The sequence below is a fragment of the Pleurodeles waltl genome, chromosome 1_1 (assembly GCF_031143425.1).
Source record: "Pleurodeles waltl isolate 20211129_DDA chromosome 1_1, aPleWal1.hap1.20221129, whole genome shotgun sequence".
Lineage (NCBI taxonomy): Eukaryota > Metazoa > Chordata > Amphibia > Caudata > Salamandridae > Pleurodeles > Pleurodeles waltl.
The window spans coordinates 193,635,257-193,656,194 of NC_090436.1; the positions used below are offsets into that span (position 1 = coordinate 193,635,257).

Here is a 20,938-nt window from a genome sequence, read left to right on the forward strand (position 1 = left end):
CTGTGCTGCTAAGTGTAAATGTTGCCATAATTGTGTTTCCGTTTTAAAAATGAGCTAATGGCTCACTGGGATTCAATTCTGGAGTAAAAGAAAGACAAAATATTTGATGTTATTTGAATAGTTGAAGGTTTAGTTTGAGTTGAAATTGACTGCGAGACTGCATAGTACTAATGGGCCTGAAATCCATTCAATAAGGCCCCTTGTTGTAGATAGTATGAACAAGTTTTAGTCATATTGTGACTGAAATACTTGTCATCAAGTTTGAATGTTTGATGAAGTATGTGTGCCTCTGTTTTGCACAGATTCTTAATGCTGGAATTGACAGGTTCTGTGACTCAAGAGGTTGCTATTGAAGTAGTTGCCTACCTTTGGTAATGCTCTTTCCAATGGATACTCTATCTTAGTGGTTCCCAACATTTTGACTTCTCTGGACCCCCGCTTTAATATTAGTGGAACCTAGGGACCACCACTGAATCATTATTGGAATCCAGGGACCCCCCTTTACTGAAAGCTGGGGACCTAATCTGTTAATATTATTTAATTTTCTAAGCAGTTGTGGACCCTCAGAGGAGGCTTCCTAGACCCCTATGGTTCTCCGGACCACAGGTTGGGAACCACTGCCCTAGCTAACTCCAAATTCCTTACCTTAAGATTATCCCCAGTCTTGAGACTGGATCCAAAGACGTTTCTCAGCAATGGTCCCAAATGCACATAGTTTTAGCCATGTAACTCAATGGTGACTCTATGCTGCTCTGAGACTAACCAAGTCTTTCTCCTTCCATAACCAAGACCAGAGTACTATGGGAAAAAATGCCGGTGTCAGTGAGCTGACACCTAAACTGGAACCTTATTATGATGTCCACTGCCTCCCATCTTTTGAATGGGGAGGTGGGAGGCAGCGGAGAATCCGCAGGGAAGGAGAGTACCAACAGAAAAACTATTACTGAAGGTATGCAACTTCTTCTTCTGATGGATAGTTCTAACCACAGGTACCTCACCTTAAAAATAAATACCATAGCGGTACCTCCCAAAAAAGGAGAGTCTGGAGAGGGGACTAGAAAGTCTAGAAGGACCATGGCACAGTGTAATGATATTTGTGTTCTGACCACTGACTCCACGTTGTACTTAGCCTAGCAGCACACCGTCAAACTAGTGACCACCAACTTCTTTTTTCCTATTGACTTTATTTTAGCATTAGCCACGGCCACGTTAAAAAAGCACGATTTTTTTCCACATTATACAATGTGCTCATGTTTTTATTCTGCATGTTTGCGTGTTCTTTCCCACCAAGGGATTAGGCTGATAAGAATTTACTAGGATGGCATGGAACGGTTTTGTTTTGAAAGGGGGCACCTTGGTATCTTGGCCAATTCCCGACCAGTTCTTTTCAAAGCTGACCTAAAATAACCAGCATTTTTTTAATAATAAACCTATGCAGTGGAAGGGAGTTTCTAGAATTCTCCTCTCTTGTTTATTCAAAATATATAAGAGGCCGAGACCAGATAGTCTGGGTAGTGACTCAGATCTCAGGATGGTGAGGTGTGTCATCCTTCCCCTGAGGATAACTGATCTCTCTCACCACAACCAATACTGGGATCTGATGCTGATTAGGAGGGAAATGAAGCATATTTGCCCTTGCCTCATGGTGATGCATTTTTTAATTCATTATTTGCTTTGCATTGTAATATAGATACATATATGTGCTGTGCATATTGCAGTGGAGAATCATTTGTACATGTTTTCATTTAATTACTGTGACCATTTTTAAACGTGTGCGTTGAGCATGCTGAACTTCCTTTTCGAACCTTGAATTGAAGTGAATTAATAAATGTCTTCTTTAGACTAAGAAGTGCATTCCAGAAATTATTTTGTCAGTGCATGAGAGTTTCAGCTCGGTCATTAGTGCAGCAAAACACACAGTGACCTGCTGTTAGAAATAGGGTATCTAGATGGCAGCTGTATGCACCTAGTCCAAGTAGGGACCACCACTTTAGTCAGGGTAAGTCAGATACATACTTTAAATTAACCTGTGCTAACTCTGATAGCTTGGCACATACCAGTCAGGCTTATCTAAAGAGGTGATGTATATAGTATTTGTGCAACACACACGCACACACAAATACAATGAAAACACCACAAAAAGACTCCACACAAGGTTAGAAAAAAAAGACAATAATTTTATAAATAAATCAAGACCAAAATGAAAAAAAATCCATTAAGTAGAAGGTGAGTTATGAATTTTGAAAGAATAAAAAGAGTTCTGGTATTTGGAAGTGAATAGTGCTTTAGGGGTTACTTGAGGTAGTGCTGGACCCGGACAAAGTCAAGAGTTCAGGCTGTCCACAATGGAGTGCAAGCCACCAAAGGACCCACGAAGGGGAAACTGAGCAAAGTACCTTAATCCTGGACACAGTCACAAAATGCGTTGATTTTTCTCATGCAGTGCTGGTGATGCGTTAGTTCTGAAAGAGAAGCGCCAGTGCTGTGAAGTGTCGGTCCTAAGGCTGATGCTCCAGGTTTCTCCACGCAGTGAAGGGATTCATCGATCTTCCTTCAGGAGTTGCGGTGATGCAGTGGTTCCGATGCGATGCTAATGCATTGGTTCCGAAGCCGATGCACCGGGTTTCTCCATGCAGTAAAGGGATGCGCAGATCTTCCTTCAGCAGTGGTAGCTATGCGGTGGCTCCGATGCAGCCAAAATGTGATGGCGAAGCACTGGTTCTAAATGCGATGCACCGGGTCTACTCCCGCAACAGGGTCGATGTGTTGGTTGCCACTTCCAGCAGGCAGGAGATGCGCCAATTTTGCTGTTGCAAGTATCTGGGTCCACTTCCAGTGAACCAGGCACAGGAGCAGGGGTAGATGCTTTGATATCTCTGAGTCTCTAGCAACAGGTGGAAAGCCAACAAACCCTTGAAGATCACTTGGGGTCCACGGCAGAGCCCAGCTCTCCCTCAGCAAGGGCAGAGAGGAGCAGACAGCAGAGCAGCACAGCAGAAAAGCAGTCCTTCCATGTCAGCAGTCCAGCAGAGTGACATTCCTTGATGCAGCACAGCAGTTCTTCTCCATCCAGTTGTAGGTGTGATGTGGTGTGGTCAGAGCCCAAGTACTTATACTCAATGTGCCTTTGAAGTGGGGGTGACTTCAAAGAAGGGTCTTGAAGTGCACAAAAATCTTTTCTTCACCATCCCCGGCTCCAGACTATCAGTAGGAGGTAATCTGCCCTTTGTGCGTGGACAGGCACTGATTATTCAGGTGTAAGTGTCATCTTCACCTGCCCTTCTTGCCTAGGAAGAGCCATCAGAATGCAGGTGAATGCAGATAAGCACTCAGACACACCTAACCTTCCTATGTCTAGAGGGAATGCACAAAGTGTAGCTGTCACCCACCCCAGATGTGTACTGGAGACAGGCTGCAGGTGCTGAGAGCTGGTGGAGCAGATAAATGCCCACTTTCTAAAAGTGGGATTTTTAAAACAGTAATGTTAAATTAGACTTAACCAGTAAATATGACTGCCATATGGGCTACTTAGTGCCTACTTTAGGGGTGGCTTATGTAATAAAAGTGGACTTTAACGGTTGGCAAGGGGTTTTAAATCCTAAGTAGAAGTGGCAGTCAAACTGCACACACAGGCTCTGCAGTGTCAGGCCTGAGGAATGTTTAAAAGGCTACTTCAGTGGGTGGCACAATCAGTGAGGCAGGCCCACCAGTGCAATTTAGTTTACAGGCCCTGGGTATATGGTATACCACTTTACAGGGGACTTACAAGTAAATTAAATATGCCAATTGTGAATACACCAATGTCACCATGTTTAGGGAAGAAGCACATTCACTTTAGCACTGGTAAGCAGTGGTTAAATGCTCAGAGTTCTACAACCAACAAAAAGAATCAGCACAAATAGGAAGCAAGCAGGCCACAACTTTGGGGAAGACTACCCTAAGGCTGACAGGTCTAACACCCTCCTCTTGAACCTGGCTATCAAGGTAGTGGTATTTTATGAATGTGTGCACCGACTTCCATGTCACAGTTTCCCAGACGTCCACAGCCTGTACTGCCCTTGTCAATGCCATTGTAGCAGCCATTTCCCTGGTGGAATGAGCCGGGAGATTTTCAACCGATTGTTTTTGGCACAACCATAGCAGTTTTTAATTCAGAGGACTATCCATCATAAAGGTCTGCACCACCTTCTCTTTCTTTGCTCCAGAATATCCTAAAATGAGATGATCGTCCACCCAATGGTCCCTTACGAGGTCAATATAAATGATTAATGTAATTTGAGAGTCAAGCCAACTTTGGTGTGTTCGATTTCCTAATATGGGAAGGCACTTGGGCAAAGATGCCGCATGATTCAGGAGCACTAGCTTGTCCAGAATGAAGGGAGTTTAGGGTGGTTGCACAAAAAGTGCATGTAGTTCACTCATGTGGCATGGAGATGTGGTAGCAATTAGGAAGGCTGTTTTGAGTGCCAGTAGTTGCAGTAAGCAGCTGCGCACTGGCTCAAGAAGTATGCACAGAGTAAAAGCCAACACTATGTTCATGTCCCATTGAGACATAACATACAGCTTCAGGGAAAACCTGCGAGACAGAAAATTGATAAAAGGCATAATAATAGGTGATTTAAATATAGGTGACTTCATGTAAACATTTAAAAGCAGAAAGAGACAAAAGATAACTTAATAGCACCTACTGCAAGACGTTGCTAGGCCTACCATAAAAAAACAACAACAAATTCAAAGATCTGGACTCTAGAGGGTCAATATTACAAGCACCACATCAGGTGGAAGGGCAGGAAGAGTGTCATGCTACAAGAAAAATGTAGACTATTGCAGCCAGCAGATTGAATGCTTGTCTTGCCTTAATATCTATGCATGTAGGTGTATGTTACAAAGACCCAGGTTGCAGGACCCTCTCCTGCTGCTTAAACAGGTGGTCTTCCTAAAATGGTAGCTGGATCAGAGAGCAAATGTTCATGCTCAGGGGCTCTAGGAACCATACTATCCTTACGCAGTCCGGGGCTATTAAGATGACTTGGACACAATCTGACCTGCTTTCACTTGAGGCAGGGGCTGTGGAGAGAACATGCTCAGGGTACCTGTGTCCCACGGCAGTTGGCATACATCTCTTACTGACTTTCCAGGAGGAAACTTGAGTGCGCAGCAGAGTTGACAATGCACTTTCTCATCATTGGCAAATAGATCTAACCAGGGCCTACTCCCAGGCGAACCCCAGGGCCAAAGATAGCCATTGCCATCTTAAGGTGGTGAGGCCACTTATGATCTACCAACTGAGATCTGCTCCACTCGTCTTGTGACATTTGGAGACCCTGCCAGTTGGTTGACTACCAGAGAGATGGTCTTTTGATCCAGCCTGTTCACTAGGCATGGTGGGGCAAGACCCAGGACTTCACTCCACTCTGTATGGTGCAGTACTACACCTCAGGTATGTTGTCCATAAGGACCTGCACCGGCCTACCCTTGATAGATGATAGGAAGGTTTTTAGGACCAGAAGGATAGCTTAAAGGTCTAAAAGATGGATGTAATGCAGGCTCCATGCCAGAGTCCATTGGACTCTGATGCCTACCTTCCCCCACCAACCCTACTACTGATGCATCTTTTACAACCATGATGTCTGGGTAGGAAAAGGATATTTGCCTGCTGCAGGTCAGGTTGGCATTTCTCTGCCACCACAGAAGACACTGAGCCATCTCCTGTGAGATCTGAAATGAGTCAAAGAGGCCACCCTGTTACTGGACATTGAAACATAAGATTCCACTGCAGGGCCCACATATGCCATCTGGTGTTTGGGACAAGGATGATGCACAAAGCTACAAGTTCTCACAAAACCTGGGATTGACACTGAAACATCAGGATCTTATCTTGAATGTCTCAAACTCACTGCAGCAGTGGAAAGACTGGGAATGCCACTGTGTCCTGGACAGATCTACTTAAGGGTATCCACTCTATGGGACACAAGAGAGACCTCAAATCATTGATGGGAAACGCCAAAATTGTAAGAGTTTGTCTGTGATCTGGAGGTGGTTTCTGAGTGACTGCAGCAAGCTAGCCTTGAGCAGCCAGTTGTCATGGGAACACAAAGTAACATTGGTCTCTGAAGGTGGATAGCGTCACCACCATCACTTTCGTGAACACCCAAGGGGCCAAGGAAAGGCTGAAGGGAAGCATGGTAAATTTGAAGTGTTCCGACCCCACCGTGAGCCATACATGACACCTGTGGGACTGCAGAATGGTTATATGAAAATGCATATTCTCCAAAGCAAGGGTCACCTTCTAATGTCCTGGGTCCACAGCAAAAAGAATCTCAGACATGGCGAGCATTTTCAATCTGTCTTTCTGCAGTAAGGCATTCAGTGAAAGGAGAAACGCCATAATCCTGAAGCTTCCATCCCTTTTCGGTATAGGAAGTAGTACAAAAATTACCCTTCTCCTGTCTCAGAAGCTGGCACTCTTCTTGCAGGAGAAAATGCTCAACTGACAGTGATGCAGGGAGAAAACTGTGAGTGGAGGAAAGGAAAGGCAGGGCATGGCCCCATTGAATGATCTGTAAGACCCATCTACCCGAAGTGATGTTTCTCCAGTCATGGAGAAAATGTTATATCCTGCCACATACCGGATAAGCAAGGGCTTTTGGGGGCAAGTTAAAGTGGCTTTGCAATTAATACTACAGGAAGAGTTAGAGGAATACAGCCCCTACTGGTGTAAACAGCCACTGCCACAACTTCTGTCTCAAACGGACTGCGCCTGCTATTGTGACACAGGTTGGGTAGCATGGGACTTCTCCCCCCCAAACTTCTTGTAATGTTGGTGAAACTCCTTGGTAGGAAACAAGAGTTCCAGGTATCATGCCTTTGCTTGACGGTCCATACATTATCCAAGTGCCAAATCAGCCTTTTCTCAAATAAGCTAGAGACGTCAACGGATATGTCCATATGTGATGCCTTGATATCTCCTAAAAACCTAGTTGCTCCCACTGGAGTTGGCATTGGTTCTTTCACAGAAGTGAATCGAATGGACCATTGAGCCAGAGTAGAAGAATGAACCAGATTCAGACTGGGCTGTGCATGGGTCAAATATGGATAGTTGTGCCAAGGGATGGCACGCTGGCAGAAGTCCAACTGTAGCGTCTCAAGGGCTCTCTGGGGCCTGGCATCACACCAGAGGGAGCCAGAAGCAACTGAAAAAACTGCAACATGGCTTTCTTGAAAGCCACATTTTGCTGGCCTTGGGAATTCTGAGAGTGCTGGAGCCAACTGTGGGACTGGATCGGAGTCTAAAGATACTAGTGGGGTATGATCCTATGATTGATGCCCTTGCACCTTTTACATGATTCTGAGTGGCAAGATGGGTTAAGCTGGGCTTAGACTTTTTGTGCTTAATGAACATCTTAGACTTACCAAAGACTTTCAAAGGGAACAGGATTTTGCATGGGACTGTCCATTGAACTGGATCATGAACGCAGAGCTCTGGGGCTGCATTGAAAGGAACAGAAATGAAGAGATTTTGTCTCCCTAAAAAATTACAAGATTCAAGCCGCGCCACAACTGTAGGAATCCGATGTCGGGTATAGGCACCATACCCAATTACTTTAAAAATATTAGTGCCAGGGGCAATGTTTCCTCACACAAGTGTGGCAATTGCAGACAGCTCCTCTCTTGGGGCAAAACTGAGTCATCACGAAGCCACTTGACACCGCCTACTGGCACATGGGAGCACTGCAGAGAAAATTTGCCGGATCCAGTCTAGCACCTGGAGATATTCGTAAGGTAAGGCGAGACAGAAGTATCTATCAGAAATTTAGATTTTCAATCTCCTCAGATACACAGACACCTGGGGCTAGAACTGAATATATTCCTCTGCACATGGCATACTCTCTTGGTAGTAATTAGACATAGTGTTATGCTTCGCCTCCACTTAAGCAAAATCCACTTTTCTAGCTCCATTTGGGAGCAGCCAGAGCTGCTGGCAGTAGTCCCACTCATTTATAATGAGAAGTGAAGATGGTGGACATCAGTACATAGGTGCAGACCATTTTAAAATTGTGCACTGTCTTATTCTAAAGTAGTAGATGCCTGGAGGGCTACTGGCTAAGGTTAAGTTGAGGATCCCATTATTTGTTTGGTGGTGTACTGCCTCTGTTCCACCTTGGTAATGGCAGCTGGAAGGTGGAATCCTGTCTAAGTTCGACAGCCACACTTTTTTTTAACAAAATACAAAATAAAATAAGTATCTGCTGGTGGTTCCTTAATAGATTTCCAGTTACGTTTCCTTTTGCTATAACCCATTTCTATTCCATAAACTAGTAAACTTGTAAACGTAGTTTCAGGCATAGCACAAATGAAAAAAGATTAATGTAGCCTTTATGATTTCATATTATTAACCAAGGTATTGCTTGGAATCATGCAGACTGTAAGAACTGAAGATCCTGTCAATATAGTTGGTAACACATCAACTACTGCGGACATGGAATTAGAGTTCTTAAAAACTGATGTAACCTAGTGTCTTTTGGGGTGTTTATTTTTCATGGGTTGGGGGAAGAGAATTCTTCACAGAAAAAATAATATATTCACAAATGTTCACAAATATCATAAGCCTTTGCATGGCAAGACCCTTGATTTGTTTGTCAATCATACTCATTAAGGGCTTTAAGACATTCATTGATTTCAAACGTCTGACTCCAAGCCAGTAACAAATGTTCATTTGTAGCTGCTATATGCTCACGTTTAAATGTATTCCGGAACTTAAAACTAAACGTTATGAGCGAAAAAGTGGAAACTGCATCCTCGTTCCTCATTACACTTACATGATTTACAAGGAGTGATATTAGTTTGATCCAAAATTCTGTTTTCATCTATTCGTAATCTTCCGTGTCCCCAAGGAAGTTTTGCATTAGGACGGATTTCAAAATGGCCACGTATGCCATAGTAGTCACCAATTACCTGAAAAGCAACAAAAGTCTTATCGTTTTAATTTAGGCACATTACAGGATAAACATTTAACAGTGATTTGCACAGTGCGCGAGGCGTTTATTTTACCAATGATACCTTTTTTCTGTGTATAGTTGAAATCACAGATGTAAAATACTGCTATAAAACGCCATTACGCTAATCAGTAATTAGCCCGAATTTCTTTGGCGTTATGATACAGGGGGCCGTATTGTATAGCTCCACAGCGCAACTTTCCAAAGGTGCGCCGGGTGCAAACAGGGACAGTGTGCCATATTACATGGAATGTACTGCCCCGGGAAAGCCTACAGCAAGGGCACAGAGGCAAGGTGAGCCCCTTTATTGCATGGGGCCATACCCCTGTGCAAATGAGGGAGTCCCTTTTATCATACCGCTAGCGCTACCAGCGCTATCAGTGTTACAGACGGGGCCAAAAGCGTCTGCAGCCCCCTCCCCCTCGTAATACCATTGTGCCCCGGGGCTGCACCTGCTGTGCCTTCAGGGCACAATGTATACTACCGCCCTCTTAGTTGTGGTTTTTTAATTATGAATGCAGGGCTAAAGTGGTTAGTATGCAAAGAAAGCCATCAGAAACATATGCCCTTTTTATTTAGACCTCCGGACTCTTACATTACAAAATATAACAAAACATTAGCACAAAACAATATATCCGATTGTAATGCAACCCCGCACTTTACAAGAGTATAATTCATTCATATTTCTTTGGCAAAATAATTATATGTTCTACGAAGTTTTAGCACATGCAAAGATGTCACATAAATAGCAGTAAATGGAAATTTTAGAAACGATTATGCGTCTGCTGTTTGAGAGAATAACTATTTTAAAAAAAAATCAGGAACACTTTCTTTGCAAGCACATCTAGCTTTCTTGGACAATATTTACCCTTTTAACGTCTCCTTGAGGCACTCTGACATTATTCACCTAAGCAAACATTTGTACAAAAAACAGTATCCGCCAACGAATGTCTGTGGGGCTCAAAATACGTATTTATTTTTCCATTTGTAGACATTGAGAGATGTAGAACACTTCAGCAAAGGTGTAAATGGGATTTTAACATGTGTCTACTGGAGTAATAATATTTCAGAATCCTAATAGGAAACAGTTTTATTGCTAAATTATCCATTTCCTTCCAAAAATGTGCTTCGTTCTGGGGAATTTCAATCCAGTATTTTTCTGGCCACCCCTCAGACAGCAGTAGGCTCATGTCTACCGAGTGCTCAAGGCTTCATTGCTGGTTGTTTAACTAACCGAAAATATGTTTTACCTTAAAGAAACACAACATACACAAAATCAAAGGATTTTTGGAAGACATAAAGCTGCACATGCTGTAGCCTTCATTCATATTCTTGCTGTCAATATTAGGTGCCTTGTAAATAAGTCTTTTTTGAGAAGTATTAAACATAATCTTGAAACTGTTCGATGGACAATTCACCGCGCTATTACGAAGGGAATAAAAATCACCAACTGGTTAGTTAGACTAGTGTGGGTAAAGCCCAAAGAGTTGGTGATCAAAACACATTCACAGACAGTGACTATTAGAAGACATTATGAAATGTTTAGAGGCCCACCCAACGCCATGAAGATACTGGGATTGCTTGTGTGGTTCAAATCTTACATAATACAATGTGCTGTAACATAAAAAGCTAACTCCAACATGACCACAACTTGGCACTAATGGGGCACACTTATTGAAAGTTTCATAAAGAAGCATAATTACTGAATCACAGTTGTATACATAAATGTATATATATATATATATATATATATATATATATATGTGTGTGTGTGTGTGTGTGTGTGTACATATATCTATATCTATATATACATATATATATATATATATATATATATATATATATATATATATATATATATATATATATATATATATAGCCAGGCCCTGCAGCCAACCCTCCCTGCGGTGCAGGGCCTTTGCGGTTGGATTAGCGTATGGTAATTAAATATTACTTTATGCTAAGAAAACCCTAGAAATTCACTGAAAACAAAAAAGGTTACAGGGATGATATAGACAGGAAATACAATTAAAAAAACATTAGAAATTCACTAAAAAAACAGGGTTATTGGGATATTAAAGTTAGTTTTTGATTTTACACACAAAAAAACATCGAAATTCAGCAGTTATAGTTATACTTATCTCACTGAACTAAGTCGTGCCCTAAGGTAACTATACCTGGCACCCTTGCCATTCACTGCTTATTACCCCACATATTACATCAGTCATGACATCTTCTATGACATTATTGATAATATCACTGCAACATTTGCAAGTTACATTAAGGCATGTGTTATAGTTTCTTGAGCTAAATATAACTAAAACTGCTGAATTCTATGGTTTTGTGTAAGTAAACTCTGAACCTAAATATACCTAATATAACGACCCTGTAACCTTTGGGTTTTTAGTGAATTACCTACTGGTGGTCACCAGTAGGTAGTTACAGTTATGACCTAAGTTTCCATCGGCAAAGCATTTTTTGCTTTCCCAATAACTTTGGCGCCATTTTACAAATCCTCACGAAATTTTCAAAACTAGTTTGCCACTCACTCCAGCTGCTGTTTGAAAAGTTTCAGGGTGATTCGTCAACTGGGGTCCAAGAAAACCGGGGTACTAAAACATGTTTTCCCCATGAAATTTCCTATAAGGACACTACTATAGCCCGAACTGTTGGACGGATTACACCAAATTTGGGAGAAAGCTAGATCTTGGTCCAGAAAGCGGGCTTTTTTTTAATTTGGTGTACGTTTATTCAGTATTTTCGTAGATATTAAAAGAAAAAGAAAATTGTATATCTAGGGAAGCGGATCCACCGCAGACCCACCACAGTAGATGCACGGATCCACCCACCAAAGCAAGGCCCTAATTGGATGGCCGAACCCGAGAGAAAAGTTGCAGTTGCCATTTTGTTTAACAGCTTGGTGAGGGGGAGGAGGGATAAAACTGAAAAGCGACATACAGGGTCAGGAAAGAAGTATCCTGTCCCCGTAGGACAGATGGAGGGCTCCTTGAGGAACCCCTATTGGGCACAAATTTGCCTATTTTGTTTGGCTAATCCGCAGATCCACAAATCCACTACAATGCTTAGCACGCCCCCTGTGTAAATTTGCTAAGATCTGCGGAGCCAAGAAAAAAAAAATCACACACCCACTAACAACCCAAAACCTGCTGCACATGGCCAAAGGGTGTGGGTTTGGGTGCATGCAAGGGGGTTGGCTGCAGGCCCTAGCCACAGGCTGGGTCCTGCAGCCAACAGCCACTGCACACAGGCTAATGCCGTGTACAGTGTGGGTGCATTAATGTGGGGTAATTTGATTTTACTTTAAATTAAAAAAAAAAAAAAAAAACACTGAAAAAGCCAAGGATTACTGGGACATTATAGTTAGGTTGACGTTTTCCCCATACAAAACCACAGAAATTCAGCAGTTATAGTTCTACTTATAGTTCTACTTATCTGAAGAAACCATAACTCATGACAGAAAGTAGCTTTAGGCTACAAGTATAGTTTCTTAACAGAAGTATAACTAGAAGTATATCTATAACTGTTGCATTTCTATGGTCTTGTATGGGTAAAACGTCAACCTAACTACACACACACACACACACACAGCTTAGCCCCCAAGGAAGATGACTGCTTCCTTCTGAATCTCACTGCATTAAATGGTTTTCTGATGCCCGGAGACCCAGCCGCCATATTGGGGAACAACAGAGACAGAGAAGAGTGGAGAGGAACTGTCCATACAGCTGTGCGGACACCATGAGCAAAACAGCAGCACCTGCAGCAGCACAAAGGGAATGTTGCAAAAGAGTTCCTACAAAGGAGATTGACAGCTGCACAGTGCGTATGAGTGAAGGAGATACAGAGGCAGCTATTATGCCCGCCATCATACTGAGCAGACATTTGTAGAAAGAAGAATTATTATGGGATAGAGGACTACACTGCTGAAGACCAGCCAGAATGGAGCCCCCACAATGAACCATGGAGACATTAGGCCCAGAGAGGGAAGGTATCCCAATTAGGAGATCCAGTAACAGAAGCTTGGTGTGAGTTTGCTGACATGTTATTCTACAAGAGGAAATGTGAGGGAAGAGCACCGGACGTAGTTTACATTCCTCAGCACCCCATAAGCAGGACAAAAATAACCAGAAGAGGAGCAGGGTCTGTTGAGGGAAGTGCACAGAGGCACCCACTCTGAAATCAATTGCCTCCAGGAGATCTGGGAACTCCATGAGTAGACCCTTAAGGGATTCTCCCTCTAGGGTGTCGACTGAAAGCAGATAACATTGAGTGCCACATAATCACGGACTACTACTCGGATGGTCTGAAACTCCCTTGTATAATCAGTAGCAGCTTGGAAAATTCAAGAAACTGATGATTGAAGACGGCAAAATCTTCAAGTGGCACTGTCTCTCCCCAACAAGGGAATTTAAAACAATCGTTCCACAGAAGCAGTAAAACTATGCTGACTTATACCAGCGCCTGTGCAAATATTACCACTTTTTAGTGAACAAATAAGAGCACAAAACCAGAGTTCTGTACCGACCACTCAAGCATAAAAGGCGGGTCAAGAACAAGCTCTGAAACTTTCCTCACCAACGCTGTTCTCCCACACACCTCTCCACACATCCAAATTCTCTCTGTGTCCTCCTCAACTTATATCCTAATATCTTGGACTCTCTAGCAAAGAAGATGGCTAATAAACATGCATCCAGGCAGATATTTTTTTAACAGAAACTATCTGGGGAAAACAAAGCTAACCAATGGAGCCCACAAAGCCATCCAATGTAACTAGGGAAACCATTTAAAGAAAATGATTGTGGTAGGCTCCACCATGCCTGCTGTGGAGAATAAACTAAGGGACAGGTCTAATGACATATGCTCTATTTCAACAAACATTGCTAACTTTCAATCTGATCTGGAACAAACAGAAAAATTAATAAACACCTTGGAATTTTCCTTTAACAAAATAAAGAATGAAAGTAAGACGTCTGTCAAATACACTTGAAACTGACAGACCTTCAAATATGTGAAGGTACTGAGGAAACTAATGTGGGAAAATGTTCTGGTTAGGTTCCTGCCTCGACTTCTGAAAGTAGAGTTCTCTCCAACCCTTGAATTCTAAAGAGTCACTTAAACAGACCTTGCTGTACAGACAAATCTAATCCTCCCTTTCCTATACTTTCCTATAATTATTTGCCTTCTCCACCATGAACAATCTCACCAAATCATCATGGCAGCCAAGAAACATGATCTATACACTTTTTAGGGGCACAATGTACATTTCTGAGCTGACTACTCACTCAAAACAAAACTGAAAAGAAAGAAAGATGTTTCTGTCACTAAGAACACAACCCTTATCATTATTGCGGTCAACGAGAAACCAATGGAGTTTGTGGAACCTGAGTAACTGAATCAATTTCTTGAAACATTTGAACCATCAGAAATGGATGTTCAAACACCTACTGCCTTCCCAAATCAAAACAAAATTACACATTAGTCCTCTTCCAACCATCACTGTCAGAGGCAGAACCGTACTTCCCATATATAATGGGACAAAGAAGGGCAACACAAAGTGGCAGAGGCACTCCAACAGGACAGGGATAATTCCTTCCAAAGAACCATCCACACAAGATCTGAGCTCCAGATTATGATATCATTTATGATGCCAATGATGATGCAATACGTGGTGTCACCAGTGGAGTCATTGATGATCGCATCACTGATGACAGGTGTAAGCTTAGGAGCAGGGCATTTGTCATATTTAGGATGACCAGGAAGGCAGCCACTCCATACTCAGAACTCTGCAAATTGTAATTGTGTGGTATGATTTGGAAATCCCAAAAATATTGATAGGTATGGATTTAGATATTCCTAAACATTTTACCCATTTAGGTAACAACAAGTTTGTATTTTAATTGAAATGTATCAAATATAATTGCCACTTTCTTTTTATAAAGTAGTAACTGTTGGTTGAGAAATTGAAATGATGCAGACAAAATATGTTAGAGTTAAAAAAAATTAAAGAAGTTAGAGTATACTACAGTTTTAAACAGTTGGACTTTTTGGTTATAAAAACATACATGTTTAGTAAGAACTAATTGAGGTGATTACTGCAGGAATTTTGAAAGAATTAATTGTTGGGTAAAAGTTCTTAAAAATAACAGGGTACTTTTACATTATGCAGTTTTGTGTTAGTAAGTATTTTAGTAACAAAACATTGTTAAGTATTTTTAAACAGTTTAATATTTATTATTTAGAATTATTATTAAATGTTGTGTTTCATACTTAATGGGATAAAACGTTTACTTTGCAATCTACAGCAGTTTGTGCAAAATGCTATTGCAGTCTTATGTGGAAGGTTCTAAAAGTTGCTTTCTGCCCCTAAAGGTAACTTTATAATGCCCTATGTTGCTTTTGATTTGTGATATGCAGATTCTGCTTAGTGGCTGCATTTTTTGTACTTTTTGTGGGTCAGACTTCTGCTGCTCCTATGATGACAACTGTAGAGCACTCAGATGCCCCTTCGGTCCTGGCTTGCTCTAAATCAACATACACAATATGAAAATGCATATCACCATAAAGACACAAACCTTCTGAAGGCCTAAAAGGTTAAAGTTTCTCAACAGGGAAAGCCATTAGAAATGACTGAATTAATTAATTAATTAATTAATTCTGTATGATTACCTAAATTCAATACAAAATTCTTTTTATAACAATAGCAGGAATAATATCATGTTAAAAAATAAAAACTAGTGTAATATGCAATATATACAAATTAGCAAAAAAGAAAATTCAGAAGATCAGTTTTCTCAAATCGTAGAGCCTGATTCTAATTAAATGTGACGGATATTCCGAATACTTTATTATGATCTCCATAGGATAAAATGAGATCATAATAGAGGGGATGGAATATACGTCACGTTTGTGACGGAGCAACCCCATCCGCCAAGATGGGAATCAGGTCCTTAGTGTGCAGTTCATAAATCCATCAGATGCCATTTAGTTTTACACAAAATTTAATGAAGCCTCCTAATTCCAATTTCCATGGGTGGATTATTTGACTGTCTACCATTAGGCAGTAGTTTAGCAGTCATTCAGCTAACTAAAATAGATGAGCTAAATGGAAATGCTACCCCTTCTTAATGTGCTTTACTGTTCGTTTCAGTGATTTAAACCTGAGCTCAACCCCTGGTAGCTATGGCACACAGCAGACAGGCTTAACTTAGAAAAAATGTGTGAAGTTTTCAGAAGTATCAGAATAGTTAAACAAATCAGAAACACAACACAATAAAAATCCCACTCCAATTCATAAATATAAGGAATAATTTAAAGAACATAATGATATAAAATGACAAAAATACTATAAAATGAAACAGAGATATGAATTTTAGAAGATTTAGGTAAAAGGGCACTACGTGCCAATGCAGGTGAACTCATCATGGTAGACTCAGATGTAGGTGTGATTTCAGACTGACTGTGATTGACAGCAGGTGAGATTCACCAATCTTGTTCGACCTGGTCATATATTGTGACAGACATGTAGCCATTTCTCCGATGGTCCTGACTCCACATTCCTAGTTTCTTCAGGTTTTTGTCCTTTAGGAACTTAGAGCCTGATTTAGATTTCGGCAGAAGGGTTATTCAGTCACAATGGTGATGGATATCCCAGCCACTGAAATCTAATTCCCACAGGAAATAATGGGATTTATATTTTGGCAGATGGGATGTCCGTCACTGTTGTGACGAAGTAACCCATCAGCAGAAATCTGACTCAGGCCCTTAGTCTTACATATATTTATTTTTTATGGTTTTGAAAGAGACTTTGGACTTATCATCAGGAAGCCAGTTGCCAATTAGCATCAGTGACACTGTCAGCTATGTTTCTCATTGACAGAAGAGCATTTCCTTTAATTCTAAGATGTTCCATTTACACAGTTCACATGGAGGGAAGAAGTGGTAATAAAGCATAATGTCTGGCATGTCCATCTGTCAATAACCAAGTTTTGTTATATCTCAGCCCGCCTATTAAGATGCAAAGATGATGTGGGATCCTCAAAGACCATTGACTCCTTTATTTAGATCCACAGATGACACCCTTTCGGGTCATTAACCTCAAGACAGTATTCAATAGGCACAATAAGGCTTACAGTCTCTGCACATCCCTAGAAATGGCAAGGGGTAAGTATTACAACTGTGGTGTTTGCATGCATGCAGTAGCTGGAACCAGTATTTTTTAAATTTACTATAAAGGTGAAAGGTTATCAGCTTATGACATTCATGTGTAAGTTTCAAGAAAGGCTACGTGACAAGGTATAGGTTGTGACAATTCATTTAAAGGTTTTCCCTTTATTCCAACAATTAAAATCTTGAAGAAAACATATTCACGATATGACTCACATCCTAATTTGTCCTTCTGACACATGCGAATTGTATTATAATGACATATGCCCATGAGATTCATTGTGATGCTGCGCTGACAGTGCGCATTCCAGGGTGCCAGGGGGGCTCCCTGTGCGGCGGCATTGGACTCAGCTCTATGTAGAGCCGAGTCCAATGCTGCCGCATGTTTTCCACTGGGCTGACAGGCGGAAACCAACGTTTATGCCGGTCAGCCCAGTGGAAAACTCGTAATGGGGCTGTTCGGGAGACCGTCAGCTCCATGACGGTCTCCTCGCCATGGGTCTGGCGGTCGGATTTTCCGACCCCCCCAAACTCGTAGTCAGGCCAGGCTTTTGGTCTGACCTTTGGTTTGTTGATGGAATCCAGAAGAGAGAGCTACCTCGATGTGTAAGGATTTACGGAAATGTTTCCAGAAGTGGGATATCTACTGAGGTTCTTGGTCTGAGATAATGGTTTGAGGAAGACAGTATAGACTGAGGCCCTCATTACGAGTCTGGTGGTCCTAGGACCACAAGACTCGCGGTGGTGGTCGGACCGCCGCATTGCCACATTTTGACCATGGCAAAAGCACCATGGTCGGACCTCGGCAATGCCATTTTTTTGCTGGTTGATGGCCTGGCGGTGCCAGCAGTCTTAATCCACCAGGGCAGTGCTAGGGATTACGACATCCACCAGCTTTTGCATGGTGGTTCCACCGCCAAGCAAAGGCTGGTGGAGACGGGGTGCCTGAGACCCCATGGGGGCCCCAGCTCTGCTCATGCACTTCGCAGGGACAGTGTAGGGGCCCCCAACGGCAGCCCCGTTGTGCTTTTCACTGCCTGAATTACAGTCAGTGAAAAGCACGACTGCTGTTGTTGCCCCCGACGCACCGCAATGTTGGTGCCGGTTTCGATTACGAGCCGGCGTCAATGTTGTGGGTAGTTTCCTGCTGGGCCAGCGGGAAACTCATGATAGGGCCAGCGGGCGGAATACCGAACTGGCAGTCTTCCGACTTAATGAGTTTGGCAGGCGGCCTCCGTAATGAGACCCTGAATATTTAATGCATAAAACTCTTCCCCGGTTCTTTAGCAGAAGGCAACTTTGCCATCTTAGAAAAAGAGTCCACAGTCACCATTATGGGGGTTATTCTAACTTTGGAGGAGGTGTTAATCCGTCCCAAAAGTGACGGAAAAGTGACGGATTTACCACCAGCTGTATTACGAGTCCATTATATCCTATGGAACTCGTAATACGGCTGGTGGTATATCCATCACTTTACCGTCACTTTTGGGACGGATTAACAGTCCTCCAAAGTTAGAATAACCCCCTATGACTCTATTACCTGCAGAAGGGAGTAAGGCTGAAATGAAATCAGTGGACACTGTATGTCAAGTTGCAGGAGGAACCGTAGGGGTAGGGGACATATACTCCAGTATCTTCAAGTACAGATGGCCACCAGAAAGGGCAAAGAATTAACTATCTGATGGACTAGATGCCTCAATGGCTAGCTATAGATGATTCATGGTACATCTAAATGGCCTCGAGCTGTAATTCTTTGGTTAGAAAAAATAGGGCCTTGTCTCTATAGTAAAATGTGTTTTTGTTTATGGACCTGGTTTGACAAGTTACAAGTTACAGTACCTTACTCTGCATGTGTTGGCATTTTGTAAATGGTTATGTGAGCATAGGTGAGAGCCCTCTCAGCCCCAGTGCTTCACTTATGGAAGCATTGGGTCGACGTGTTGTATTGTCTGGCAGAGGTGTGTGTAAATCTTCTAGTATTGTGTCACAATGGGTTGCTATAGGGTATATGCGGAGGTTCAGAGCATCTTCCCAGTGGAGCGCTGTGCACTCCACCTCCACCAAGACCGTAATGGAGTGGGACCAGGCCTCATGGCACAGCGCTGCATACCTCTTCCACCTTGGAGTATTTATGTGTTTGGCTAATATAAGACCTAGATCTAGGAACCTTGAGGAGATGCGGTTATGTTTAGTTCAGTGAAAAAGTCCCAATATGCATGTTTCCCATGTATTAGTGATTGAGCGGCCCGTGCTATGCAACAGTTGGTCCATCACTGCTCCCCAGTAGTCTTTCAGGGTGAGGCAGGACCATAACGTGTAAAATGTCAGCATCCAGCAAGTGGCATCGGAGCAGTCTGCATCTGTTCTACGAAAGAAACAATTAATTTGCTGTGGTGTCAAATAAGCTAGTGAGTAATATAGCATTGGATAAGGCAGAATCTAGCATTATGCCGCACCTTCAGTGGGCTCTCCAGTATGTGAGACCATTGTTTGTCTGTGTTTGTTGTAAGTTTATAGGCCTCCCAGTGTTCCCGAAACATTGTGAGTGGGGGGGGGGGGGAGGTGTCTCAGAGATTCCGCCAGCCAAGCACCAGATGCCTTCCTGCGCCAAGCACATGGAAATATTGTAGTGTCAGGTGTGTGGGAGGCTTGCGAGTTATGTGCCCCCAAGCCAGTCGTAGTGCACCAGTGAGGGATTGGTGTAAGAGGAAGCCACCAGAAGGTATATTAGTGTCCCCCGTAAGACATCATACGCAAGGAGAACATGGCTATCATATAGATCACCAATTGTATGGCTTGCAGCTGCATGCCAAGCGACCAGTTTTGTTATAGATGTGATGTGTGATCCCCGTGGCATTCCCACCAGTGCAATTGACTGCGCATAAAGGGATCACTCCCCTAGTAAGGTAAAGGATCCTGAGATAGCAGCGGTACGCTGCTCGCAGCAATGGGGCCTCGGGTAAAGCATGCTTTGTGGGTGGATGGAATAAATTAAGTAAGTTGGGAATTTTCCATAGCGGGGGTAGGGTGGCCGTGTCTGCCAGACTTCGTCCAGCAAACCAGTGCGACACCCACTGTTGTTAGGACGCAAGGTAGTAGAGTTCAAAGTTAGGAAGCGCCAGCCCGCCCTGATCTGTGGCTCTGCAAAGTTTGGTGAGCGCCACCCTGGAACAAGAGTCATGCCATAAGAATTCTCAAATTGTGCGTTCTAATGGACGAAAAAATGATGCTGGTACATATAATGGAAGATTTGTAAAGTAATATAATAGGCAAGGTAATGCGACCATTTTTATCAGTGCAACTCGGCCTGTCATAGAGAGTGGAAGGGTTTTTCAGAAGGTCATTTGTGTTTTAAAGAAGTTACTGCCCAGGTTATATGGCCATCCAGCAAATGATCGTCTGTGCGATATATATGGATCCCCAGATATCTAAAGGTATGGGGTTGCCATACATGTGCTGTTGCAGTTGGAGGAGGTGGGGTTCTGTGTGTTAGACAAAAATGGAAATAAACAGGACTTAGTCCAATTAACTCGGAGTCCAGATAATTCCGTGAAGGTACTGGATGTTGTGATAATGGAGATGGGTAAATGCGTGACATTGCGTAAATAAATGAGGCTGCACTACCACATGCACACCATTCCCGCTCGGTATTCCCCACTCCCATCCCCGCTCCCTAAGAGCTAATGCTAAAGGTTCAACCACTAGGGCAAAAAGGAGAGGGGGAAAAAGGGCATCCCTGACGTGTGCCCCTCTCTATGAGA

At 42.6% G+C, this 20,938-nt stretch overlaps 1 protein-coding gene across 2 annotated transcripts in view; it reads right to left on the minus strand.

Moving 5' to 3' along the window:
• NPR3 (natriuretic peptide receptor 3) overlaps positions 1-20,938 on the minus strand; it is a 179,643-nt gene that overhangs the window by 31,886 nt on the left and 126,819 nt on the right. For both annotated transcript variants that reach the window (XM_069220501.1, XM_069220510.1), the window contains exon 6: positions 8,820-8,955. In XM_069220501.1, the coding sequence (XP_069076602.1) occupies positions 8,820-8,955 (136 nt within the window). The remainder of the gene's footprint in view (positions 1-8,819; positions 8,956-20,938) is intronic.